We start from the raw sequence: 24837 nt of genomic DNA, 5'->3' as shown, positions 1-24837 counted from the left end.
TACATTTGGATTTTCTAAATTCAAAGAAATTATTTGCTGGCTGTATAAACTCAAGTACTTGAGCAGGCTGATTAGGCAACTGCTTTGAGCGAGTTCATGCAGCCCATCCGAAGAGGACTCCCGTGTTGTCTAACAGTTTGGACTCTTCTGGAGATCATCGCCAGCATGCTCTGTGCTCCAGGCAGGCACAGAGAAGGTTTTTATAAGCAGTACATTTTTGGTTCTGCACTTGTCAGCTTTCTCTACATGGATGTCTCATTTTCATCTCAAATTTACATGGACAAAATCAGAACTCAACTGCAATCCCAAATCTGTTCCTCTGGTTATGGCCCTACAGCCCACCAAGTTGCTCAGATGCCAATTCTAGGGTTTTGTTTTGTTTTCTGGGGTTTTTTGGGGGGACTCCTTTCATTATTACTCTCTTCATATCTTATCTGATGACAAGTCCTGTGGTCTCCATGTCCACAATATAGTCTTACTCTGACCTTTTCCTTCCACTGTCCTTGTACCTCCCTTGTGCTTGGACAACTATAATAGCCTCCTTTTTTCCTCTTTAAGATTTTTAAATTTATTTGAGAGAGAGAGAGAATGAGTAATGGGAGCGCAGAGGGAGAGAGAATCTTCAGGAAGACTCTCCTCTGAGTGCAGAGCCAGCTGTGGGGCTCAATCCCACCACCCATGAGATCACAACCTGAGTGGAGGCTAGAAGTGGACACTCAACTGACTTGAGTCATCCAGGTGCTGCTATGATAACCTCTTAATCGGTCTCCCTCCTTCCTTTCTCCTCTCCCTAATACCCATTGTCTAAATTAAGCCAAACAATTTTATCCTCCTCTTTAATGTACTTCATTGGTTTCATATGATACCAAGAATAATGCCTACACTCCTTGAATGACTCAAAGCTTTACAAAAGCCCACCTTTGCCTTGCCCCACAGATGAATCTCCTGTCACTCTCTCCAGGCTCAGCACCCATCAGCCATAATAAGCTTTCCTTAACTTTAATACACAGAATATATTTCTCCATCAGGACTTTGCACTTTTCTTTTTCCACTTGCCTGGGAAGGTTCTTCAACCAGATCTTAGCCCCAAACTTCCCCACTTGGACTATTTCCTTACTATCCTATTTTTGTATCATTTGTGTGTAATTATTCCCCAAAGAAATCAAACATGGATTTTTACTTAATCTTTCAAATGCGGTCTATCATTAAGAATCTTAGTTATCACCGCAATGTCAATTTTGGTGTGATGTATTTGTAGTTTATTTTAGATTTCCATTACAGGCCAAAGAAATTTGTTAGCAAACCAATGGGATAAGAAAAGTTCAAAATTTGGGGTCTAGTTATAAGGAAGTATAACTAGATGAGCAGATAATTTATCATTAGAACGTGCTTTTAAATGTACGGCACCTGGGTGGTTCAGTCAGTAGCATCTGCCTTTTGGCTCAGGTCATGATCCCACGGTCCTGGGATGGAGCCCCACATCAGGCCGCCTGCTCAGTGAGGAGCTCCTTCTCCATCTGCCTCTCCCCCATCTCATGTTCTTTCTCTCTTTCAAATAAATAAATAAAATCTTAAAAAAAAAGAAAGAACATGCTTAAATTCAAGCTGGTGAGATCAGTAATGCCATAGCTTAGAGCAAGAGTGGCTAGATGTCTAGAGGTAGGAAAATGTAGCAGATAAGAGTGCAGATTTGGAGCTAAGTTTTCTGGGTTCCAATCCTGCTATAGCACTTACTAGCTGGGAGAACTTGGGCAAGTCATAACCTCTCTGTGCTTCCATATCTTCATCTGTAAAATGAGGAAAATTATTGTACCTAGCTCCTAGAGTTATTGTGAGGATGAAATCAATTACTGTAGAAAGTATTTAGAATGGAACCTGGTACATAAGTTCAGCTATTATTACAGGGAATAGGTCTTTCCACAGAAGGCTGTGAAAATAAATCAATATGTTTAATGTTTTTTTTAGAGTACTCATGGGCAGAAGAGATTTGGCTCCTCCCATTCACTCACCAACACCCACACACTAAAAAGAAGTGAAGAGAAGAAGATTATATTGCTCTTTGGGAAGACAGCACTATTAGAAGAGCAGACATGCACATAGGTCAAGGAAGAGAAAAGTAGACAATTCTAAATCCACAAATACCAATGAGATGAGGTCAAAAAAGCATAGGCTTGAAGGGGCTCCAAGTGGTCCAATTTGGGACAATCTGAGTACAATAAGTAAATAAATAGATAAATGAAGGAAGGAAAGAGGGAAGAATAGACAGAAGAAAGGAAGTTAATAATATACACATAGAATTTTTTAAAGCATAAATGCCTGCTGATGGGAGCATAAGAGGGGAAGAAGAAAGAGAGAGAGAGAGAGAGAGAGGAAGGGAAGAATAAAAAGAGGGAGGGAAGGACAGAGAAATGGACAGCCTTCGGTGTAATAATTGATTCAAGTAATTATCATCAATGGGTGCAAAACCATTGAGTAAAATGTAAGAAAAAAAGTATTCATATGGATCAAAGTATCACATTACAAATACTTCCTACCCCATAAGAAAAATCTGACTGTCAATATTTTAACCAAATGTTCAAAATTACTATCATCCACAGTGGGACAACCTGACATCATGTGTCAATGATTTGAAGCCATTAAGCAATATGTAATTCCTACCACCTACATAATAGAATTTACGAACTATTCATGCCAAAAACATTTATCCTGAGTGTAACATCAGGAAACAATGAGAGAATTTCAGAATGTGGTCCCATGTACAAAACAAATGGCCTGGACTCTTTAAAAACACGTCAACAAGAAGTAGTGTGTTGTCTATGCTAGACTGAGGAGCTGGGAAGACTAAACAACTAAATGTGGTGCATGAAACTTAATAAGATCTCAAATTTCAAAAGAGAGAAGTAGCTATACAAAACATTTTAGGAGCAATGAGGAGGTCTGAAAGAGTATAAACCAGATGATATTTAGAAAGGGAAGTGTGCTTATCTAAGAGAATGTCTATATTTTGCAGAGATGCCTACTAAGGTACAGAGAGCTGTAGTGTCATGATGTCTGTGAATTCAAAAGTTGAAGACAAAACTGTGTATGTATAAACACGGGTTTGTGTATGTGTGTGATGAAGCACATGGTGCAGAAAGTTAAAATTAGTGGCATGATGATGGCCATGTGGGTGTTCACTGAAGTATTATTTCAAGTTTGCTATATATTTGAAAGCAAATAATCTAAAACGAAAATATAAGTAAAACAAAAAAGAATTGGCACCTTCTTACCTGTTGCATTCTGTGCTCCCGCCAGCCTGGCTCTTATTAAGCCATGTCTCTCTTTGAGACGAAGAATCCGAACTTTTGGAAACTGAGACATGTATTTATCCAAATTACCTTTTAGGTAGTCTATATCACAGTAAGAACAGACAAGGACACATGTTAAGTAACAAGATCGGGATAATACGAGCAGTGGCTTCTCAACATCAAATTCCAGAAACCATGTTTACTGTAGTCAGTAAATTTTACTCCTCGGGGCATGATTTTATTTTCTGATGTCATTTTCTTGGGTGAATTTTTTTCTGTATTCAATACTCCAAGCTATCTGTTTCTCAAATTCCAAATCCTTCTTTTTAGTGTTGCCAAGTGATGCATAGGAGGGCTCATCTTTTCTAAATATTTGTCAGGACAGGGGCAAATTTGCCCTGAGATAAATGAAACTCAGGTTTCTGTACAAAATTCCTGGCTTACAAAGACCCCTTCCAAGACCCAGACCAGAGGCTAAACATTGTATGCAAACTGGAAAATTTGTGAAAGGAAGATATTACAACTGCAATTGGTTAAGGGCACTGTCACTTCCCTACTATGACGCCATCTGAGCCATACCTCTTTTGTCTTTTGGGTGGCCAAGGAGGAATCCATCTAAAGGAATGTTGTTGGGGTTTTATGGGATATATTTACATGACTTGCAGTCACTTCTATGTGTAATTAAGCTATTGACAGATATTCCAGGTAGGAATGGTTTCCAGAAGTACTTCTGCTGCTCACTTTCCTACTGACTTTGTGGGATTTTTTTTTTTTTTTCCTTAAAGAGGACCCTGAAAACCATGTAAGCTCTAGATCTCTCCAAATGTTTCTTCAGGTCCTTGGATCTGTCATTCATAAAAAGACTGTTATTTGCTTGGTGAATGGATACTATTTCTGTTTATGCTTTCAAGGCCCTTTCTCAAGATTTTCAACCAGTTTTTTGTTTGTTTGTTTGTTTGTTTTTAAGGCATTTTAGTGCTAATGGACCTCAGGGTGATTATGGTAGGAATTCTGAGGCTGATGAAACTGGCTCATGCCATTTTGGTCATGAACAGAACTGAGTTGTTCTATTGGGGCTGTCCTCTCTTTGCTATTTTCTTTCTTTTTTTTTTTTTTAAAGATTTTTTTTTATATATATTTATTTGACAGAGATCACAAGTAGGCAGAGAAGCAGGCAGAGAGAGATAGGAGGAAGCAGACTCTCTGCTGAGCAGAGAGCCCGATGCGGGGCTCGATCCCAGGACCCTGGGATCATGACCTGAGCCGAAGGCAGAGGTTTTAACCCACTGAGCCACCCAGGCGCCCCTCTTTGCTATTTTCTAAAAATTTCTAAAGTGCATTGCATTTTGGGAATTTGTAATGTGGTGGCTATGGGACCTCAGGTGGAAATGGACCATTTACATACACAAATTATGTGAGGACCCCAAGAGGAGATTCTTCACTTCTTCCAGACCGTTTCTGCCTTTGCACTCTGTTGAAGCCTCATCTCTTTGGTTCTTTTGGCAATTTGTCTTCTCAACACTTAACACATAATTTGCTTTGCTATTGAGGAAGAAACCATCGGCCTTCCATTTCTTTGTTTTCCATAGAGTCTAACTCTGACTTGTTATTACCACTGGGAAGGGCATCCTATTAATTGTGAGGGTACTAGCTTATTAGATTTCATTAAAACCGTTGAGTATCTTCTGGTCTCTGGGATTTCAAAGTGCTCCAAGGAGCTATAGTTAGAAAATCATTTCTACATGGCAGAGAAGGCACTGCGGAAGGGAAGTCTGAGACAGCTAACTGAAGATAGAATTCACTTTCTATATCCCATAGATGCTTGGCTTTATGCCTTCAAAGCACCACATGAAACAATGATTTGATATTTTTGCCATCCACCCAAACTGCTATTGCCTCATATCAAACTTCCAATTTTTCAGGAGTGGTTTTCCTACCTTTGGTGCTGAAGTCATCCACCAGCAGAATCTCCTTGATGAGATGTGGAGGAGAGCGATTAAGGACACTGTGAACAGACCTCAGGAGAGTGGACCACACTTCATCCACAAAGCACATGATGACACTGGTGGTCGGGAGGTTATTGTGAACGAGCTGCTCTGCACACCTGGGCCAGGACGCAAGCAGGACTCATTTTAAAACTAATGAGATGGTTTTACAAGTCACAGAGGGCAGTTGTATATAGATATACATACACTCACACATTCTGTTTATCTGTTTGCTTGTCTATCTGTTTGTCTGTTTATTCATTCATCCATCCAACATCAACTATATATATCAGTGATGATTTTATCATGTGTTTTTCTTGGGGAGGGTTATAAACAAAATAGACAGCAGAGTAAGAATAGCCAGTAACAGTAGTTGCTGTGAAAGGACTAGCAATGCAAGATAAGACGTGAGAAGTCCCTGTAGTGGCAACTCGCTGTTGTGGACAGGAAGGACATAGGCTTTGCAGGTGGTTAGACACTATTTTGAATCTCACCCCCAATATCTCCCAGGTCTTTATCCATTGATACCATATTAATCACTCTGTATCTCTGCTTCTACATCTTTAAAATTAGGTAAAGTTTCTTATTCAACAGAGCTTTACAGTCTAGTGAGAACACACATGAAATGTCTAGCACAGTTCCTGGCATAGGAATTCACCAAATGGTAGCTAGTGCTATCCTACTTAGACCATATACCACAAGAGAACACTCTGACTTATTTAATGTTACCAAGTAGTTTCTGATTGCCCTTCCAAAGGGCCTCCTGCCAAGTGCCAAAGGAAATATTTTTTCTCCCACCTTGATGTGAGTGTATTTATGGATGTATATGGAGATATATAATTAAACTCTTCATCTTCTCTATCTATTTAGGGGTTACTTGCTGAGACTCTCTGTGCTACAGAGTAACCACAGTTGAAATAAGTCCTGGGATAGAGAGGAGGATAAAGCTACAGTGGGAGTTGGTATTCAGGTGGGTTGTAATTGGTCTTGGGTTGTTTTTTTTTTTTTTTTCCACACCCTGCAATGTGTACTGCCTCACTGCTGGCATTCTTCCATCCCCTGCCTGTTACTCTTCATAGGAGGGTGCCGAGTGGAACCTCACGAAGAATATTTGCCATCCTCTAACACAACTACTGTTATAATGTCATAATTAAATTATAAAGACCATAAATAAATATTATAGGCATGATGTATTATTTCAATTTAAACCAACAACATCTCTTCCCTTTTTTATGGATGAATAATTAAAATCATGGCAAGGCAATTCATGATTATACTGTTAGTAAATGGCAGAGTTGGGACTCAAACTCTGTCCAGCCTGGCTCCAGAAATAGCCATTCAGGAAGCCTTAAGTTCTCAAGAATAAAAGAAGCTGGTAGCAGATGTAGCATTTTGTGGGAGCAGGCACTTCTGCCAGACGACATAGCTACACTTTGCTTAGTCCCTAAAAAAGAAATAGATAAGAGCAAAAACCATAGTAAAACCACATTTCCATGCACTCACAATTTATCAATAGTACTTAATAAAATATTATCATGTAGATAACTATAACAACTGTCTGAGATCCATATTTTTACCCTCTTCTCTAAATAGAGCAAACTGAAGCTGGAGAAGTTAGATAAGCTAGAAGCTTATCCAATATGATTCACCTAGAAAGGATATATATGGAAATGTGAACAAATTGTTGTCATTCTACTGCACTATCCTGATTTTTCTGTACTAAGAGCATGGGTTTTGGAATCAGGTAAGTATGTGGTCAAATACCAGATCCCCTAATTACTGGCTTAGATAAATTGTGTAACTCCTTTGAACCTCAATTTGCCCGAGATTAAGAACATCCAAGCAGAGATGAAGAATGGATTTATTGTGAGATTAAGTGCAAATATTTTGTAAAACTCACCTACTATTTATCTGACACACAGCAGACACTTAAGAAAAGATAGGCAAATCCAGCTTTGGTCTGTACTTTCAATGGTTCCTTAAAGTGGATGGTTATGATACTAACCTACAAAGCCTTATGAAAACATACATAGCCAATCACTAGCCCCAGAAATTCTATCCAGCAGTTCTGAATAGTCCCTGAGAATCCGTGTCTTAAAGAACAAACAAACAATGTAAGTAAAGTTCTACAAACAATGTAAGTAAAGTTCTACAAACAATTAGACGACCCACAAGTTGTGATAGGCCAGTTTGGGAATCTGAGCTCTAAGACAAAGTGGACTTAATTTTACTTAACATTGGTAGATAATCTTTAAAAAAATATATATTTGAGGGCTGATAGGAGCATGTCCCAAATCTTCAAGTGATATAAAATCAAAATGATACATTTTTACCAGATACCCTGATCTAGTAATCAGGTACCCAGTGTTAACATCAACTAGTAGGCAACTCAAACTGATCTGATTCTACATTAGAGATCAACGAATTGGCATTTCTAAATAATGCAAGATATCCCTAAGGGCTGTATTAGTTTCCTGTGGCTGCTGTAACAAATTAAAAAAAAAAATCTGCGTATCAGTTTCTCTCTCAATTTATCTCTTTCTTCTCACATTTTACTATGAAAGAAAAGAAATACCAGTTCACACCCTCAACATCTGACTTGGAATTCTCTTCAGTTAACTATCTAAGTTCATGGCTTACAATTTCTGCTTCCACACAGCTATTGGTCACAATTTAGACTAAGTTTCTGCCACTATCTTGTGAGGGTCATTGTCACTCCTGTTCCCAGTATTGTAGTCTACATTTACTTCTGAACCCTCACAAGATGCACTTAGAATGGTTATATTTTTTACCAACATTCTGTTCAAGTCAGTGTGTGTATTCTTAAAGACGACAGAAGCTTTCTTTTCTGTACTTCTCACTTCCTTCCAAGCTCTCACCTGTAGCATCTTTAATATGTATGTTTCTACCAACAATTTCTTCAAGGCAATCCAGGGTTGGCCTGTTGTGCTTCTCAAAATTTTCCCTGCTTTTATCTATTATTCAATTCTTTCGATATTACTTGAATAATCCTTCCACATTTTTAGGTGTTTGTGACAGCAGCAACCCACTCTTTGAAACCAAATTATATTAGTTTCCTCTGGCTGCTGTAACCAAGTTCATAGCTTAAAAAAACAGAAACATATTCTTTCATGGTTCTGGAGGCCATAGCATTAATTTATTGATTTTATTTCTTATTTTCTGCATCCAGAATTTCCTGCTTACTACCATGCTTCTAGCATAGTTACACATAATTAATGTGTATTTGGCAGATGTGTATTAAATGGGTGGATAAAAAAATGGAAATGGAATGGAGCTTAAATCAAAAGATTAACGGTGGAAGAAGACATTTTTCTTTGAGATAGGAAGAAAAAAGGTGGTAATGTATACAGATGAGTTTATGCACAGAGAAGTTGAAAGAATTTGTAGCTCATGTTGGAGGAAAGGTTGTTTGTTAATGTGATAGGGTAGGGCTTTGAGAAGAATAGAGAGTATTTTGAACTGACACTATGAATAATGGGAGGGAGTACTGGCCAACTACTTATGAAAGGATTTCTGAGGGGCACTGAGTGCTTTCCTGAATTAGGAGATCTGAAAATTTTAGTCAAAATGCTGGTGTGATTTACTCCACCAGGGTCTGTCAGCCTGAGTTTAGGAGGAGATAAAAGAAGATTGGTAAATTAATCCAAGTCTAGGGGTCATCAGAGCAAATGAAATAGAAAGGAAAATGGTAGAGGATTTTTGAGGATACTGGTATAATATGGGTAAAAGTTCCATCGTGAACTATATGTTGGGAGAGAATAAGTAAAGAAAGCTAAGAGGAGTTTAATAGCTTGAGGAAGACATCAGTGACTCCCTATGACTTCCTCATCTCTAATTTTATAATGCAAATGGATGGAAAATGCACATTTTACACTTAAATACTCCTTACACCATTCAGTGCTAAGAAAAATAAACCAGTTCTAAAAAGAAAGGGTCAGCTGCACAATTTCTGCCAGATCCGTCTGAACCAACATGCCTCTCTGTGAAGTCCTGAGAATTGCTTTACTGTTAAAATTTGGTTGATATTAGAAAATCTAGTTATAAACGAGAATACATCGGGGAGTTAACCTTGTAGGCTGACGCCGATGAATCTTCTCATATAATAATAAATCAGTAGATTTTTGGTCTCTTTTAGAAGGAAGTTCCAAGAAGTGTTGTCATATTAGCCAGTTTGAAATTAGAGATTGGAAGAGCTCTCAGAGATTTGAGATTTGGGGAGAGGCACCTCCATTAACCAAATATCTGAGCTTTCATTCTCCCCATCCCATCATGGTGCCTTAGTTTTAAAGTTAGAAACCCAAATGGGTGGGGTCATGAAGGATTCCACTAGATGCCAGAATCCCAGGAAATAAGCAGGAAATCTGCCAATTATTGGCAGACATGTATTTCGGATGCATTTAAAGAACCCACTGAAGAGGACTCTGTGGGAGATTATATTGTACAGGTCACACTGGTGCCTGGAAAAAGAGGCAGCATCAAAGGATGGGGAAAAGGGGCACAGAAGGAGCTGAGAGAGACTGGAAATACAAAGTTACAGAGTGTGCCTTGCTTTGGGTGGCTGAGAAGTCGGGCCACGCTAACATTTATATGTACCTGGTTTCCTGCACAACTCAGCAGGGCAAACAAGTTTCCAGGTGTCTAGTAGCTAGCTAGCTTTGTTTAAAGGTGCAGTGCATCAGACAGAAGGGCTTTCCACATTATCGCCTGCACCCTTTTTTTTTTTTTTTTTTTTTTTTTTAATTTTTTTTATTTTTTTCAGCATAACAGTATTCATTATTTTTGCACCACACCCAGTGCTCCATGCAATCCGTGCCCTCTACAATACCCACCACCTGGTGCCCCCAACCTCCCACCCCCCACCCCTTCAAAATTCTCAGATCGTTTTTCAGAGTCCATAGTCTCTCATGGTTCACCTCCCCTTCCAATTTCCCTCAACTCCCTTCTCCTCTCCATCTCCCCTTGTCCTCCATGCTATTTGTTATGCTCCACAAATAAGTGAAACCATATGATAATTGACTCTCTCTGCTTGACTTATTTCACTCAGCATAATCTCTTCCAGTCCCGTCCATGTTGCTACAAAACTTGGGGATTCATCCTTTCTTTCTTTCTTTTTTTTTTTTTTTTACAGCGTTATAAACATATATTTTTATCCCCAGGGGTACAGGTCTGCGAATCGCCAGGTTAACACACTTCACAACACTCACCATAGCACATACCCTCCCCGATATCCATAACCCCACCCCCTCTCCCAACCCCCTCCCCCCATCAACCCTCAGTTTGTTTTGTGAAATTAAGAGTCACTTATGGTTTGTCTCCCTCCCAATCCCATCTTCTTTCATTTACTCTTCTCCTACCCCCTCAACCCCCCATGTTGCATCTCCTCTCCCTCATATCAGGGAGATCATATGATAGTTGTCTTTCTCCGATTGACTTATTTCGCTAAGCATGATACCCTCTAGTTCCATCCACGTCGTCGCAAATGGCAAGATTTCATTTCTTTTGATGGCTGCATAGTATTCCATTGTGTATATATACCACATCTTCTTTATCCATTCGTCTGTTGATGGACATCTAGGTTCTTTCCATAGTTTGGCTATTGTAGACATTGCTGCTATAAACATTCGGGTGCACGTGCCCCTTCGGATCACTACGTTTGTATCTTTAGGGTAAATACCCAGCAGTGCAATTGCAGGGTCATAGGGTAGTTCTATTTTCAACATTTTGAGGAACCTCCATGCTGTTTTCCAGAGTGGTTGCACCAACTTGCATTCCCACCAACAGTGTAGGAGGGTTCCCCTTTCTCCGCATCCTCGCCAGCATCTGTCATTTCCTGACTTGTTCATTTTAGCCATTCTGACTGGTGTGAGGTGATATCTCATGGTGGTTTTGATTTGTATTTCCCTGAGCCTGCACCCTTTTTATATACTGACAGTCATCTAGGTTATTACAGGTGGTGAAAAGAATTTCAAATGATCCTCCACTGACCAACTAAAAGCAAATTTCCTTTCTTCCTTTTGCCTCTTGGAAACCCTGCTTTCTGCTGTAGTGAGGGGAGGAGTTGCAGCTCAGGTGAAGTCTCATTTAAACGCAAGCTATTCCTGGGTTTGTAATCTTTTTTGAGGTCAAGAAGTCATATTTTTATTCTAGATGTTCATCCATTTCACAAGTCAGGTGTTAGAGCCCACAGACTCCGTGCTATTTCTAAAAACTAAGCTGATCTGTTCCGTTTGGGGGAAACCTGGACCACATCATGGCGGCCAATCCAGGTACCGACCTAATTAATGGAGGCTCTGATGTGAGGTCAAGCTGACCAGCACGTGGCTGAAACTACTTTGGTGGAACAGCTTTCTGGACTTTCTCTAGACTTGAGAAAGATGAGAAGGGACTGAGTTTTGATTCCTTTCTGACACTTACTGGCTGCGTGACCACAATTAAGCTGTGTAACTGTGCACACCCTCAGTTTCTTTACTTTTAGGGTGAAGATTACAATGCTTTCCTCACAGAGTGTGAAGATTTGATGTGATAATGGATATAAAAATACTGTGTAGGGTCCATAGCAAAAACCCATGTGAGGACTTGAGAGTATCCACAATGCAAACACACACATTTTGACTGGGTACACTGACCTTTTCTCAGGCAAACCTTTAGTTCAGATCTGTCAAGGGCTCGTCAGTTATCAAGAGACTCAGGGAGTGATGTGTTTTGCCTTTTTGGCTTGTGAGTGCTGAATGCTCAGCCACTAACCTGATTTGAATGTAGTCTGTCCCATAAGGAAGGTTTCAAATCATAAGATTGGGGAAATGATAACATTCTTTCATTTTTATGAATTTTTCATTTTATTCTGAAACCATCAAAATGTACTATGTGGGTCAAGTCTCAGTCTTCTAAGGTTTGAACAGAAGGTCGTGGAGAATATTTCTCAAGTCCGATTTGCAATTCAACTAGTGCCTGGAGGTAAGCCTTCAGGGGCCTTCACTCTCTGAGCTCTGCTATCTTTGGGAGGATCAGAAGGGGGAATAGGGCATCCCACTGAGGAGCTTCCTCCAGAATTATATTCTTTTCTAGGAGATGTTTGATATATTGGGGCTTCTTGACTTCTCCCTGATAACAGGGTATAGTTATATAAAAAGTTTACTTTTGTGTTTTGTTCTTTCTAGAGTAGACAACCCTGACATTCAGTCAAAATTGCCTGACTGCTAATTTAGAAGATTTCAGTCACACTCACCACCTCTACCCCAAAGGTCTCAGCCAGCTGAGGCTGTGGTTTCTGAGGTTGCCTTATATCCATCAAAGCTACTGGACTCTGGATCAACATTTCTCAGTTTAACAATGGACTATTTTGAGCAGGCAGCTGTTGGAGTGAAATCAGCATGAAAGGGAAAAGAACAGGGGTGATGTCATGTGGCAGAAATAATTCTGGGTGACGGTCAGGGCATCTTGGGGGTAGCTATGACCTTGAGCAAGTCACTTCCCTTCTCAGACTTCTCTCTAACCTAAGGGACTGGATTAGATCAACTTTGATGCTTTATCCAGTAGTAACATTCTGAGATTGTCTATGCAACTTGAGCCTTGTTCACCTGTAAGTGCTTCCCTCTGTGTCACAAGACCCTTGAGAAAAGGTAAATCAAATGGTTTTATTTTCCACATTTTCTCACTGGTCCTTAGAAGAACCTTAACAAGGTTCTGAGGGGATCTGTGTTCTGCTTACTTTCCATGGTCTCATTTCCACAACACTCCCCAACCTCATGTCGGATTTCCTTCAGTTTCTTAATGGATTTTTTTTCTTTTTACCCTTTTCCCCCACTTCTCTGACTCCCTACCCTTTCAGGTCTCTGTCCTCTCTCAAGCCAGGTACAGGGTCTCTCTTCCTTACTCTGGGAATACCCTGTGCTTCCACAAAACGTTCTGCTGTCCTTGCCTTGGAGGCAGGGACCTTGCTCAGATGGTAGATCACCTAGTGGGAGCTTAGAGCCATTTGCTGTGGTTGACAGCAGTTTTAGACTCCCCTTTGCTTAGTGCTGTATAGAAAATACTTTCCTACCAATTTTCTCTCTGAGGAGGTAGCTGATATGCAACACTAATTCCTTTCACACAACTCTGACTCATGTGTAAGGAAGAGGAAGAGAGATCTTTTAATTTGTCAAAGTTGTATGATTATAAGGAAGCAAAGGAAAAGGAAGGAGGAGATGTATCCTTATGAAAAGAGGACTGGGATTAGATGTTAGGAAGTTTTAGCAATTTGGCTATTGGCTTGCAGGGACAGCAGATATATCATCCGTTCTTTTCAAGCCTCGGCCTCATTTTCTCACCTGTAAAACATCTGCGTGGTAATATGTCTTTCATAGCATTGCTGTGAGGGTTGGTTGGAATAAAAGTGTGCATACACATACACTTATAAAATCTACACATACATGTGCACACACAAACACAGCATTGCCTAGAACATAAATAAGCCCTTTTTCGGTGAGGCCCCGCAAGTGAGAATCCCCTTATTCAGACAGCCTCGGCCAACACAGGAGAGGTGAGGGTAAGGGTCACTCTGAGGCAGGAGGAGCTGGTTGGGGGAGAGAGCCAGCCCCGGATGGTGGAATCTTTATGGAGTGAGGAAGTATCAGAAGGCTGAAGTTTGCGTTCCAGTGATGTCGCTTGTGAGCGGTTGAACCCTTGGCCAGAATACCTTTCCTTGAGTTTTTTTTTTTTTTTTCTACCCCCTCATCTCTTCAGGGGATGTAACACTTAGCAGTATGGCACGACTATTGTAAGGCTCAAGTGGGAAGGTGTGCGTGAAGGATGAACGGTCCCAGCTCCCTGGTACAGGGAGCCCTACTCCTGATAGGCGGTGAGCAGACAGCACATGGAAGGAAGGGGACTGCCACCAGTGAATTACTGGCCGCTGTTTAAAAGCTCAGCTGCCTCTTCAAGGTCCAGTTTCTCCATAGGCAGGGCTGGGATGGTGACTGTCCCTGCCTTGAGGGACGGTTTTAAGGATCAGATGACAGGAGGTAAGTCGGAAGGCCCTTGTAAATACTGTTTCTCCGTACGGCTCCTTCTCACACATGTCCATATAACAACATTTTAGAAGCGGAGCCAGTTTTGGAGATAATTTAGTTTGGAATAATGTAGACTTTTTTTAAACATAGAAGGGACTCTAAAAAGCTCCTTTCATTTTGAAAGCAAACAACAAAAGAGAGCTTCTAAACACTGTTATTTTCCCCCAATTTTCTGACCCTTGAGCAAACAGTGTTTCATTCTTGAGAGGCTCTGCAGGGGATGGGTCACCCAGAACAGCCCAACAGGTAATTATTTTCTGAGACAAAGCGTACCCAGGGCAATACTGCAGCCAGAGTCTGATAAAATGAGGCCGGTGGTTAAATTAGGCACATGGATTAGATGAGTAAAAGAGAAGTGTAAAAGGTTCGAATTCCTACATTTATTCCCTCCTCTCTCCCAGAGACATTTCTGGGTCTTTGGCAGTATTTAGGGGAAAAAGTCACTGATCTGCTTTAACACTTCTCAGTTTTCCATAATCAGGCACTATTTCACTGTTTTCTTCTGAGTTAGTAGCAGAAATGTGTTTTGTGTCCTCTGATCATCTTTCTCCTTCCTGCTCTCAAGTGATGGGGAGAGTGTGATAAATGAACGTATTGAAAGGCCCTGTGTCATCTTTCAGCTACGTTTAACCTTTGTTATGCTGTGGTGTAGCCTGTACTGTTTAAACAAATTTTGCTGTTTATTTTCTGCTCTCTGACATGACTTTTCAGTGAAATAGCATGCTGTGCTTCTAACACACAAACACACAGATGTGCGCCAATGTACATGTATACACACACACAAACAATTCAGAAGCACCCGAAATAACCCTTTTAAATCAGCTTGTCAGATGTTTCTTTCCTGCTCCTGTTTAGTTTCCCAGGGAGCTCCTGCAATCAGTTTTAGATAATATTCCCTTTTCACTGTTAGTCACAAAAGCAATCTCCTTTCATCAATTAAAATATCCACACTGTGTAAAAATAAAGAATATGAACTTCATTTAACTTTCGAGTTTCTGTTTTCTCCCAGCCAGATAAACTTTCAGGAGCCTGAACTTCGGAAACACATGTTGTCGGTTTATTTTCTCTCCTGACTGCTCCTCCTCCCCTAGTAATTTATTAGTTATGGTTTTTGACCTCAGTAGGACTGAGAGGGGAGGAAGGAGTGGAAATTAACGTTCTAGAAAGGTTTTTCTTTCCCCCTCAGTAATTTAGACTGGTCTGTGGCAAACGCGTGGTGCTATCCTTTCCTTTTCCTATGCGCCCAAAGAAAAAGTCTCTTTAGCTGTGTGGGAAGGAATCAAGTCATTGGTTGACAGTCCCGGCTCTGGGCTAAGAGAGTAAAGATCAGTTTTAATTGCTTTATAAAGGAGCTTGCCGGAGTTCTGTAGAAAAGCAAAGCATTAAATTAAGCAACCGAGTAACCTCATGACGATGCAGCAGTGGTAGGACAGCATGCTATCATTCTTATTGTACTTTAAAAACTAAATGCTGGCAGCAAAAAAATTTTTGAGTCATTTTTTCTCTAAAACAGATTCCGGAAGTGCACTCTTAAAATAAGTTCACTTTTGGAGTGTCATTTTAAGTAGATCGTGGCAGGCCAGAAGACAGACATCTTGCCATACAAAGGCCCTGCCTTTCCCATAGATAGGACTGTGTTTTAGCAAAATCTGCATGTATTGATTATTGCTGACTGAAACGAACTTCAGTAGTTGAGAGCAAGCACTGTAAGGATTAGCTCTTTATAAAGAAAAAAAAATTAAATATGGAACTTTAAAAGGACTATATCAAAAATTTTTATTTGAAGCATATTTTATAGGAAAAGTTCTAGGCAAAAATGAAACTGTATTTTACTTATGGAAACCAAGCATTGTTATAAACAAAATAAGGAGATTTTTCCTCCCCTGAAAGTCAAAACATTAAAAGGAAAAACCAAACAATGAAATTATGGACTAAAGAACAGTATGAATCAATGAATAGATCATAGTGTTAGAACAGGATGTGTTTACCTTAAGCCAGATACTAATAACATACTCTATATATCCAAAATGAAAAGTTAGGAAGCCATTATTAGTTTATAAAAAGAATTATCGCGTGCCGTATTTGAATGATTACCTTTCATTTATTGTTTTAAAATAGTATCAATTTTCAAAAAGCATTTCTGAGAAACATATCTTTTAAAACCATACTGTTCAGGGCCAAGGGGGCAGAAAATGAAGGAAAAGACAGAGTTTCCTAGAGAAGCTTATACATTCACTGAGGAGGCAAACAGATTCTTAAGGCTCTGGTGAAGGAAGAGCACATGATAGGGAGTATTTCAGTGACTGTGGGCACATTAAAGGTTGTTGGAATTTAGAGGTCACAGTCAAATCATGGTCTAAGAGGAGATGAGCTGCAGTTGGGTTTTGAGTAATGTCAGACCAGCGTGCGTGGGAGGAAAGGGTAAGGATTCCGCAAGGTGAGGCTGGTCGGGCCAGTAGGAAGGCACCAGTTGAGAGGAACATCAGTGGATGGTACTGACCATGATTGCAGGAAAATGTAATGAGATACTTTCCTTATGCAGAGACCCCACAGTAGAGAGAAGGTCGTATGCAGAAAGCTCCAGCTATCATGCAAGGGACAGAGGTTAGGCTGACGCTGAAAAGGAGATCGAGAATAATGTTCATGACCGACAGGGGTCCTTGTGCTTTTGGAAGAGGCCACGACTGCATCTCAACAGCTTAGAAATGGTTCTCTGGGACTCAGGAGAAAAGGAGGGAAGAGGAGCTTTGGAAAAGAGAGTTTGATTTTGAAAAGAGAGCCGGTGAAATTGTCCTGGACATCCTGTTTGTCTCCCTCCTTCTCAGGGCCAACCTCATCCTGGCGCATCAGTTAAATCATCCTTAAAAAGTTATTAACTTCCTGGTTAATATCTTTACTCAGGGGAATTGAATTTAAAGGAACATACTAGCCAATCTAGTAAAAGGTTTTCATCCTTTATTTGGCTCAGTGTGTATTCAATAGGCAGTTAGTTATGCCAGTTACTGTGTTAATCGTTCCACAGTGGTGCATTTTGGGAAATGTAAAGAGCAGTGAGGAAGATATTCCCCAGAACTCTTAAAATTTAAGGGCTTCAGTGGGTTGCTACTGTGGGTAATTTCAAGGCAAGCCCTCCTGTTCTCCTGTGTCCTTATAGATCTCTCTCTCTCTCTCTCTCTCTCTGTCTCTCCCTCTCACATGTTTTCTTATTATATTCTATGACAGTTTTCCCCTTATGCTGACTTCTAAAATGTATTATCTTCAAAAAATCTTAGTGTGTGCATTCTTGTAAGCCATTTCAGATACTTTCTGAGCAAGGCTGAAAATAAATAAAATCAAAATAAGAAGACTTCAAATTCGTGCCAACCTGATGAATCAAATGTTTTTCGTTTGTATTTTTTCCCAACCTTTATCCATATAAATCCATAATTGGCACATATTTATAGTCAGGGTGTTCGGGTAAAAGAGAGGAAAAATAATTTACCCTCTTTCAAGGAAGAGTGGCACACACAGGCTGTAAATACTTCAGCGGGCCCTCTGCCTAGGATCCCTGGTGGCTACGGAGTCACCTCCCCCCTATTGGCGTGGAGCATCAGGGAAGCAGCTTGTGGAGAGCGCCTATGTTTAGCCAAGGTGGGTTGTGTGATAAGAGGGAGGGGGCCCGGCCACATGCTGGCTGACTCATGCTCTCAAGCACACGTGTCAGCGTCTCCTCAGCTGGGACAGCCTCCATCAGAAGACTGAGCCTGACTGTGACTTTTCTGCCACCTTCATCTTCCACACACCAATTTTCAGAACCTAATAGGTGCTGGGCACCGCTGAGCTTTCAATAGCTCAGAGGACCGATAGCATCATGATTACTTGTTGCTGGCCCTCACACGATTGCCCTTTCTCTGGTTTGGAACTGCAGCCCGAGCTTCTGTGCAGTGCCTGACTCTTCCCCAGGTTCCAAAGCAGTCTGCCAGACCACTGAAAGGACATCAAAATGGAGCTACTTGACCAACTGCTTCGTTCTCTGGCATTTTGTGTTCCAAACTGGCAAATTTACATATGCGTACATAACTATATGTGTGACATGTGATATACAGCATTTCAGATCAGAGGTGGTTCCACATAATTTAGGATCCTTTTGGGGGGTAATCAGCCAGCGATAAAGAGCACAGCCTAATTCTGAGCATGGATTTTTAATAATTTCTTTACATTTACTGCTCTATGACCACAGACAATATAAGTTCCCATGGCCTCAGTTTTATCATCTTTATTTTGGACATATTTGTGTTGTTCTCCATGTTCTGAGTTTTAGGAGAAAGGGACATGAGTGGCACGGTCCTTAGCCTAGCAGGCGTTGGTGCTTGACCGAGCCACCTGCCAGTGGCCGAAAGAGTTGAAGATAGATAGATAGACATCATCGTGAAGAGGCTCCTTTTACTAATATGAGAGGCCCATCTATACCTGCCTTCCTCCTAGTAACTGGCCACTTAGATCATAAACAAGAGTTTTTCACTGAGGCCAAACAAGGCCATTGGCTTACCTACCCAAGTGATAATTCTGAATTATGACATTCCCTAATTCCAACTTGAAGGCAAGCATCGTTTGGCTCAGGAATTGACTATCAAGGCCTACATGGAACCGTATCGTCAATTAATGGTTAGTGAACATATGACTACAAAGTGCCTTCACTTAGGAGGGGGCCAAAAAGAACCAGGAACCAAACTGCATTTGAATCAGATGAGATATTTGTGATTTGATCCACATCCCGGTGATGTAGTTACAGGACTTTAATTCATTGAGGAGCTGGCTCATGAAGGCTCACTGGGCAGCTTTGGAGCTGTGCTGCCTTGGGAAAGTGATAAAATTTCAGAGGGCCCTCATCTATGAATTTGAACCCATCATATCTACTGGCTCCTATCTGGGGGCTCTTATGCAGTTCATGTGATATGCATGCAGGCTCTTTGTAAATGGTGAAATTCTAAACATATAAGTGGTTGTTTATATGCTCTTATACATCCTGCAGGTGTCGCAAGCTATTGATTGATTGACTTTTCCCAACATTATTTTTCCTCTATAACTAAACTCTTATAATATCTACCATCCCACCTACAAAGGATATTAAATTTTAGGGAGTAAAGTCATTTCTTCAGTTGCTATTATGATGATCATTAGTCATGATTAGGTGAAATTCTGCTGGTTAGAATATAATTCCAGGGAGGCCTAGAAGACTCCTTTTTTGTGCTCATTTCCAAAATATATCCCTGACAAACTTGCTAATAATATAAAGTTCTGAAATTGGGAATTCACGTCCTTGTCACTATTTTAATGGAATTACATTTTAAGTTCTACCATTCATATAGACCTTATTAAGAATTAAGTTCATCAATAGTTTTAATAGGTTTTCAGTAGAGCAAAGGAATGGGGCATGAGCTAATAGGGGTGAGAGCCAAAGTCTCAGAGAAGTTAAGTGTAGAGAGAGAACACAGTGGGTATGCTCTATCCGAATTTTTCTCTATGTGAGTGGTAGACTATCTGGGCTCTGTCTCACGATTAATGTTGCTTTCCTTCTCTAGGTGACCAAAAATATGCAAAATTACCTAGAAATAAATCTTCTCTACAAGGGCCAAAATACTTCAGGTGGAAGAAAGAGAAGAGAAATGGATCTTACCCAACAGGTCTTGTGTCTTCAATGGCTCTGTCCACTGGGATCAAATCGCTGAGGTAGACATTGAAGTTTCCTTCTTTCCATCTTCTTTCTGCCTCCCTCTCCTTTCCACGGGGAACCACTACAGGCCGTCCAAATTGGCCTGGAGCTTTGGGGTCCCTTGGAGAAAGTGTCACATCAATTCTTAACACATGGTGCATTCCATGTTCTTCAGGTAACAAGGCTTTTATGTGACTTTGGTTGAGTTCTGGAGGTTGGGCCTTGGCAGTCAAGTTGATTCTTGCTGGCTCTAGCCCTTCAGCTAAGGCTTGATGAGACTGAGATACCACTGCTCTCTGTGGAGCAAGTGTGGGGAAAGATGTTTCACTTCTATTCCCAGAAATGTGTTTCCCTCGGCTTTCACCCAAAATAATAGGGAGTACAGTTTTGTTTTTAAGACTGGGGGCCTGTTTGGAGTCTGTCTGGAGCTCCTCCTCCTTGGTTATAATCACAACGTGGCTTTCAGAGAAACTGAATTTCTTCCCACCAGCCACTTTGGCTCCATCATCCTTTGGCAAGCCTCCCAATAGTACTTCGTTAATAGATTGCTTCTTTGAGCGATTTGAGTTGGCAATAAACTTGGAAAAGGGAAGGCTCTTATTGGCTCCGTGTTTATTTGAATCTAGTTCTCTGCTCTGAGTCTCAGTTTTATTTAAGGCTATGGCTTCCCTAGATTTTGGCAACAGTGGGCCGGCAGGGTGTGTCCTCTCATTTGCTACTGCCTGTGATTGCTGCTTTGATCCGTCAGTATTAGGTCTGATGGTCACATTTGGATTTCTTTCGGCTGCTTGTTTTGATGTGTCACTGCCGAGACCATGACTCTTCCGGGCTTCCTGGTTTACACCGACAGGTCCCGCGTGTACAGATATTTTGGCCAAATGAGTTTCTCTTGCAGCTATGAATGGGGTTTTCTGAGCCCCCTGAGTTCTCATTTGCTTTGCCAAGCGGTGAGAGTAGGCTTCAGGTCTGAGGTCCTGCCTCTCTGTGTTCTGCTTGGTAAAAGTCACTGGAAGGGTCTGTAGGTACTCAGGATGCCACAAAGGGGCAACCTTGCCCCTTCCTGGGGCGTTGTACATTTTTCTTTCCTTCTGGGTTTGGTCCAAGTCATCCTCAACCTTGACCATACTCTTCTCAGTTTTTCTAAAGTTCTCTTTACCCCATATGCCCCTCCCGTGTCCCCTCAGTGGGGGCTTCATCTCTTTTATGCTGCTGTAAAGGATCTTCATTTGGTCTGGCTGAACTCGGAATCCTACCCGCTCCCTCCTGACGATGTCTTCCTTGAGGACCCGAGTGTTGATCTCACTGAATGACAGGCGGAGAGCTGCCATGTCAAAGAGCAGCCAGATGACAGAAGCGACAAATATAAATGCCAGGACTCGCCCACTTCCTCGGAAAAACTTTCGAATCTTGTTCATGGTGCAGAGGCTTTGCTTGCTGCCTACCCTCCCTTGGAGCCTGCTTACCTTGAGCGGAGAGAGAGCTGAAGTAGCAGCAGCGGCAGCAGAGTTGCCAGAAATGCCCCCTCCCCTGAACACAGCAGGAAACAGCAGTCCAAGAGGGGAAAGCTCAGCTCCTACTGCTTGTCAGTCTCTGCCTGCGTGGCATTTCCCAGCGGAGCATCTGTGCCTGCTCAGCTGGCCCCTGGCTAAACCGTGCTGAACACTGTCCTTAGGTCACTCTGGGAGCAGTCAATTCCAGCCACCAGACAGTTCAACATATCACTTGTCTCCCCGAGCCCACGTCCACCGTCCTATGAGCCCAAGAAAAGGTGGGGGCCGGGCTGGGGCTGCCACTTCTCTCCTCCCAGCGCTCTGCTCCGTCTGCACGCTGTAACTTAACACCACTTCTCATAAGGAAAACATTTCAAGCCATTACCCAGAAAACTTCATTCAGCTCTCACCTTCCGTGTTATGTGAGAGTGTGTATGTTTTTTTGGCTATTAAAGGGAAAGAAAACTTGAAGGGCATGTGTTCCTGGTTTGTAACCCCACCTACCCCATGCCTGCTCATTAACCCTGTTGTGCCCAGGTCTCTGAATGATCTGGTCCAGCAAATAATCTTTGACCTTCCTATTTTGGCTTTGAGAGGCAACAGCTTAAAGAAGGGGTCTAGCATGATCTCAATTCCAGTAGTGGATGTTTAATTATTCAACGGTTTTCCTTGAGTGAAAAGCAAAACATTTCTTTAGAAGTCAATGGTGTTTTAAAATGACTCTATTTTCATTATTAGATCGACGAGACATCAACTTAATTTGTCATACTGCTGTAAAAGCTTCTAAACGCTTACCCTCAGTTACCATACTTATCTTGTCACAGAGCAGTAACAAATACCTTGCAGAGTGTCCTGTGGGTTGGACAGACTTGGGGAGGCACTGGGGGGCTGGCAGAGCAGTGGTCCCCATGCAGGCTTCATGTTAGACTCACTCTAAAGAGGTCCCCCGGCCCCTAATTTTGATTGATTGATGAGGGGCGGGGGCAGCAACAGCAGTTGGTCTGGTGTTGTGCTTTTTTTTTTTTAAATTCATTTATTTGACAGAAAGAGATCACAAGTAGGCAAAGAGGCAGGCAGAGAGAGAGAGAGAGAGGAGGAAGCAGGCTCCCCGCTGAACAGAGAGCCCGATGCGGGGCTCGATCCCAGGACCCTGGGATCATGACCTCAGCCGAAGGCAGAGGCTTTAACCCACTGAGCCACCTAGGCGGCCCAGTTGTTGTGCTTTTAAGAAGCTTCCCGGGTCTTTATAATGTACAGTCAAATGTGAGAAATACTGGTTTAGAATAAAATACCTCTTATTTTCTTTCAAAGATTTTATTTATTTATTTGACAGAAAGAGCACAGAAGCAAGAGGAGTGGCAGAGGGAGAGGGAGAAAGACACTCCCCACTGAGCAGGGGGCCCAACATGGGGCTCAATCCCAGGACCCTAGGATCCTTACTGAGCTGAAGGCAGCCACTTAATGACAGAGTCACCCAGGCGCCCCACGTTTTTTGTTTGTTTTTGAGCACTGCTCATAATTTTTGTGAAATTCCCTCCCAGACAGATTAAAACTGAATCAAAATCTGCATTTCAACATCACCTGTTAAAAACATTACCCATGAAGTTTGAGAAGCACTTTCCAGGAGCCCTGTTCTCCTGGGAACTTTGAGGGATCTGTAGACGGCAATGCCACTTATTACTCTAGTATTGGGAGCCCATAGCATCTCTGTTATCAGGTAAATTTAGCCCCCTACAGGTTTGGGAAGGGAAGAAGGACAAAGTCTGAATTCTCTATACTTCTGCATTACCTTCGGTAGCATTTGGCTTTTAAATTTGTACCTTGCCCCAAAGGAGAAAAGCCTGAAATATGCAGCTGTGGTAACATGTGTCTTGAGTCCGTGATTCTCCTTTTTATTCAGTGCCTGCTTACTCTGGTTTGGACTGTCTACATGGAGGACAGCATTGGTATCTCAGTCATTTCCTGCCTCTGTGATTCATCCACCTTTCCAATATTTGTTATGTTTTATGGCTTAGGTCCTATGTTAGGTGTTGAGGGATATGGAGTAAAAGGACATAGCTCTTGGGCGCCTGGGTGGCTCAGTGGGTTAAGCCTCTGCCTTCGGCTCAGGTCATGATCTCAGGGTCCTGGAATCCAGCCCCACATTGTACTCTCTGCTCAGCAGGGAACATGCTCCCTGCCCCGCCCCGCCCGCCTCTCTGCCTACTTGTAATCTCTTTCTGTCAAATAAATAAATAAAATCTTAAAAACATAAAAGGACATAGCTCTTGTCTTGGAGATCTCACCCTCTATTGGTGGATACAGACAGGTAGGAGGGTTTACAGGGGACATGATAAGTAATACGAGAGAATAATCTACTGGATTCTATAGGGATCTGGCTAAGTTCTGGGCTGCATGAATAATTTTCGAAGAAACTATCTTTAGACTTGAGGGGTGAATGAGAACACAATTGTTTCTGCTTGTAGTGTGGTCCAAGAAAAGAAATATTATTTGGATGGTGAAAGGCAGCTAAATTAGTAAAATCATAGTAGTGAAGACAGAGTACAGTACATGAGGGAAAAGCACAAATGTTTGAGAACAAGCATGACTGGAAACACAGGCTTTGCCATGAATGGCCATGAGTTTGTGTGTGTGTGTGGGGGGGATGTGCCCAAATGTCCCAAACACTTTATTAATCTCTTACCTTTGATTATCTCACTCAATCTCCAAAAATCCCAATAGAGGAGATGCAGTGAGAACTATCACTTTGTTATCAAAGAAACAAAGCCGCAAGAGGTGAAACAACTCGCAGTAGAAAAGGAGGATTTGGATTTGGAATAAATGACTGTGCGACGCTATAGTCCATGTACTTAAATGCCACATGGTACTGCTTCTCTCCAGCTGTCTAATCTTGTAAGTTAGTTAATTTTGTGTGTTTACTCTGTGATTAAAAAAAAGAAAATAAATTCTATCTTGCAGGTAAATGTAAAGATTAGAGAAAACAATTTTAAGTTCTTGTTATATTGAACAATGTAGTTACTGCCTCTAATATGGTTGCTGATATTTTGTGTGATAGGAGTATGGGGTGCATGGGGAAGACAACATACCATCTCTTCTCGAAAATCAAATAAGAAGACTGATGACTAACAGGCTTTTGGCAACAGGGCTAGAAGGATATTTGAGTATTTTATTTTTGGCTTCCTGTTCCTAATTCCTTTATTTTGGAGTCGATCAATGAACAGTTGTTCTTTGAGAACTCACTATATGACCAAAACATTGAAGTAGGTAACTTTGTTTCTGCATCCTAATGACTTTAAAATGTCACTGAATAGA

General features: G+C 41.4%; 1 protein-coding gene across 1 annotated transcript in view; it reads right to left on the bottom strand.

The window, feature by feature from the left end:
• GALNT5 (polypeptide N-acetylgalactosaminyltransferase 5) overlaps positions 1-21828 on the bottom strand; it is a 46251-nt gene extending 24423 nt beyond the window's left edge. The window contains exons 1-3 of the mRNA XM_047723057.1: positions 20000-21828; positions 5225-5391; positions 3270-3389 (exon numbers count right to left, since the gene is read on the bottom strand). Coding sequence (XP_047579013.1) covers positions 3270-3389; positions 5225-5391; positions 20000-21450 — 1738 coding nt within the window. The 5' untranslated portion in view covers positions 21451-21828. The remainder of the gene's footprint in view (positions 1-3269; positions 3390-5224; positions 5392-19999) is intronic.
• Positions 21829-24837: the final 3009 nt, after the last annotated feature.

Source organism: Lutra lutra, chromosome 3 (assembly GCF_902655055.1).
Source record: "Lutra lutra chromosome 3, mLutLut1.2, whole genome shotgun sequence".
NCBI lineage: Eukaryota > Metazoa > Chordata > Mammalia > Carnivora > Mustelidae > Lutra > Lutra lutra.
Note: the sequence above shows the minus strand (reverse complement) of the source record. Positions and strands in the feature narration are given on the sequence as shown.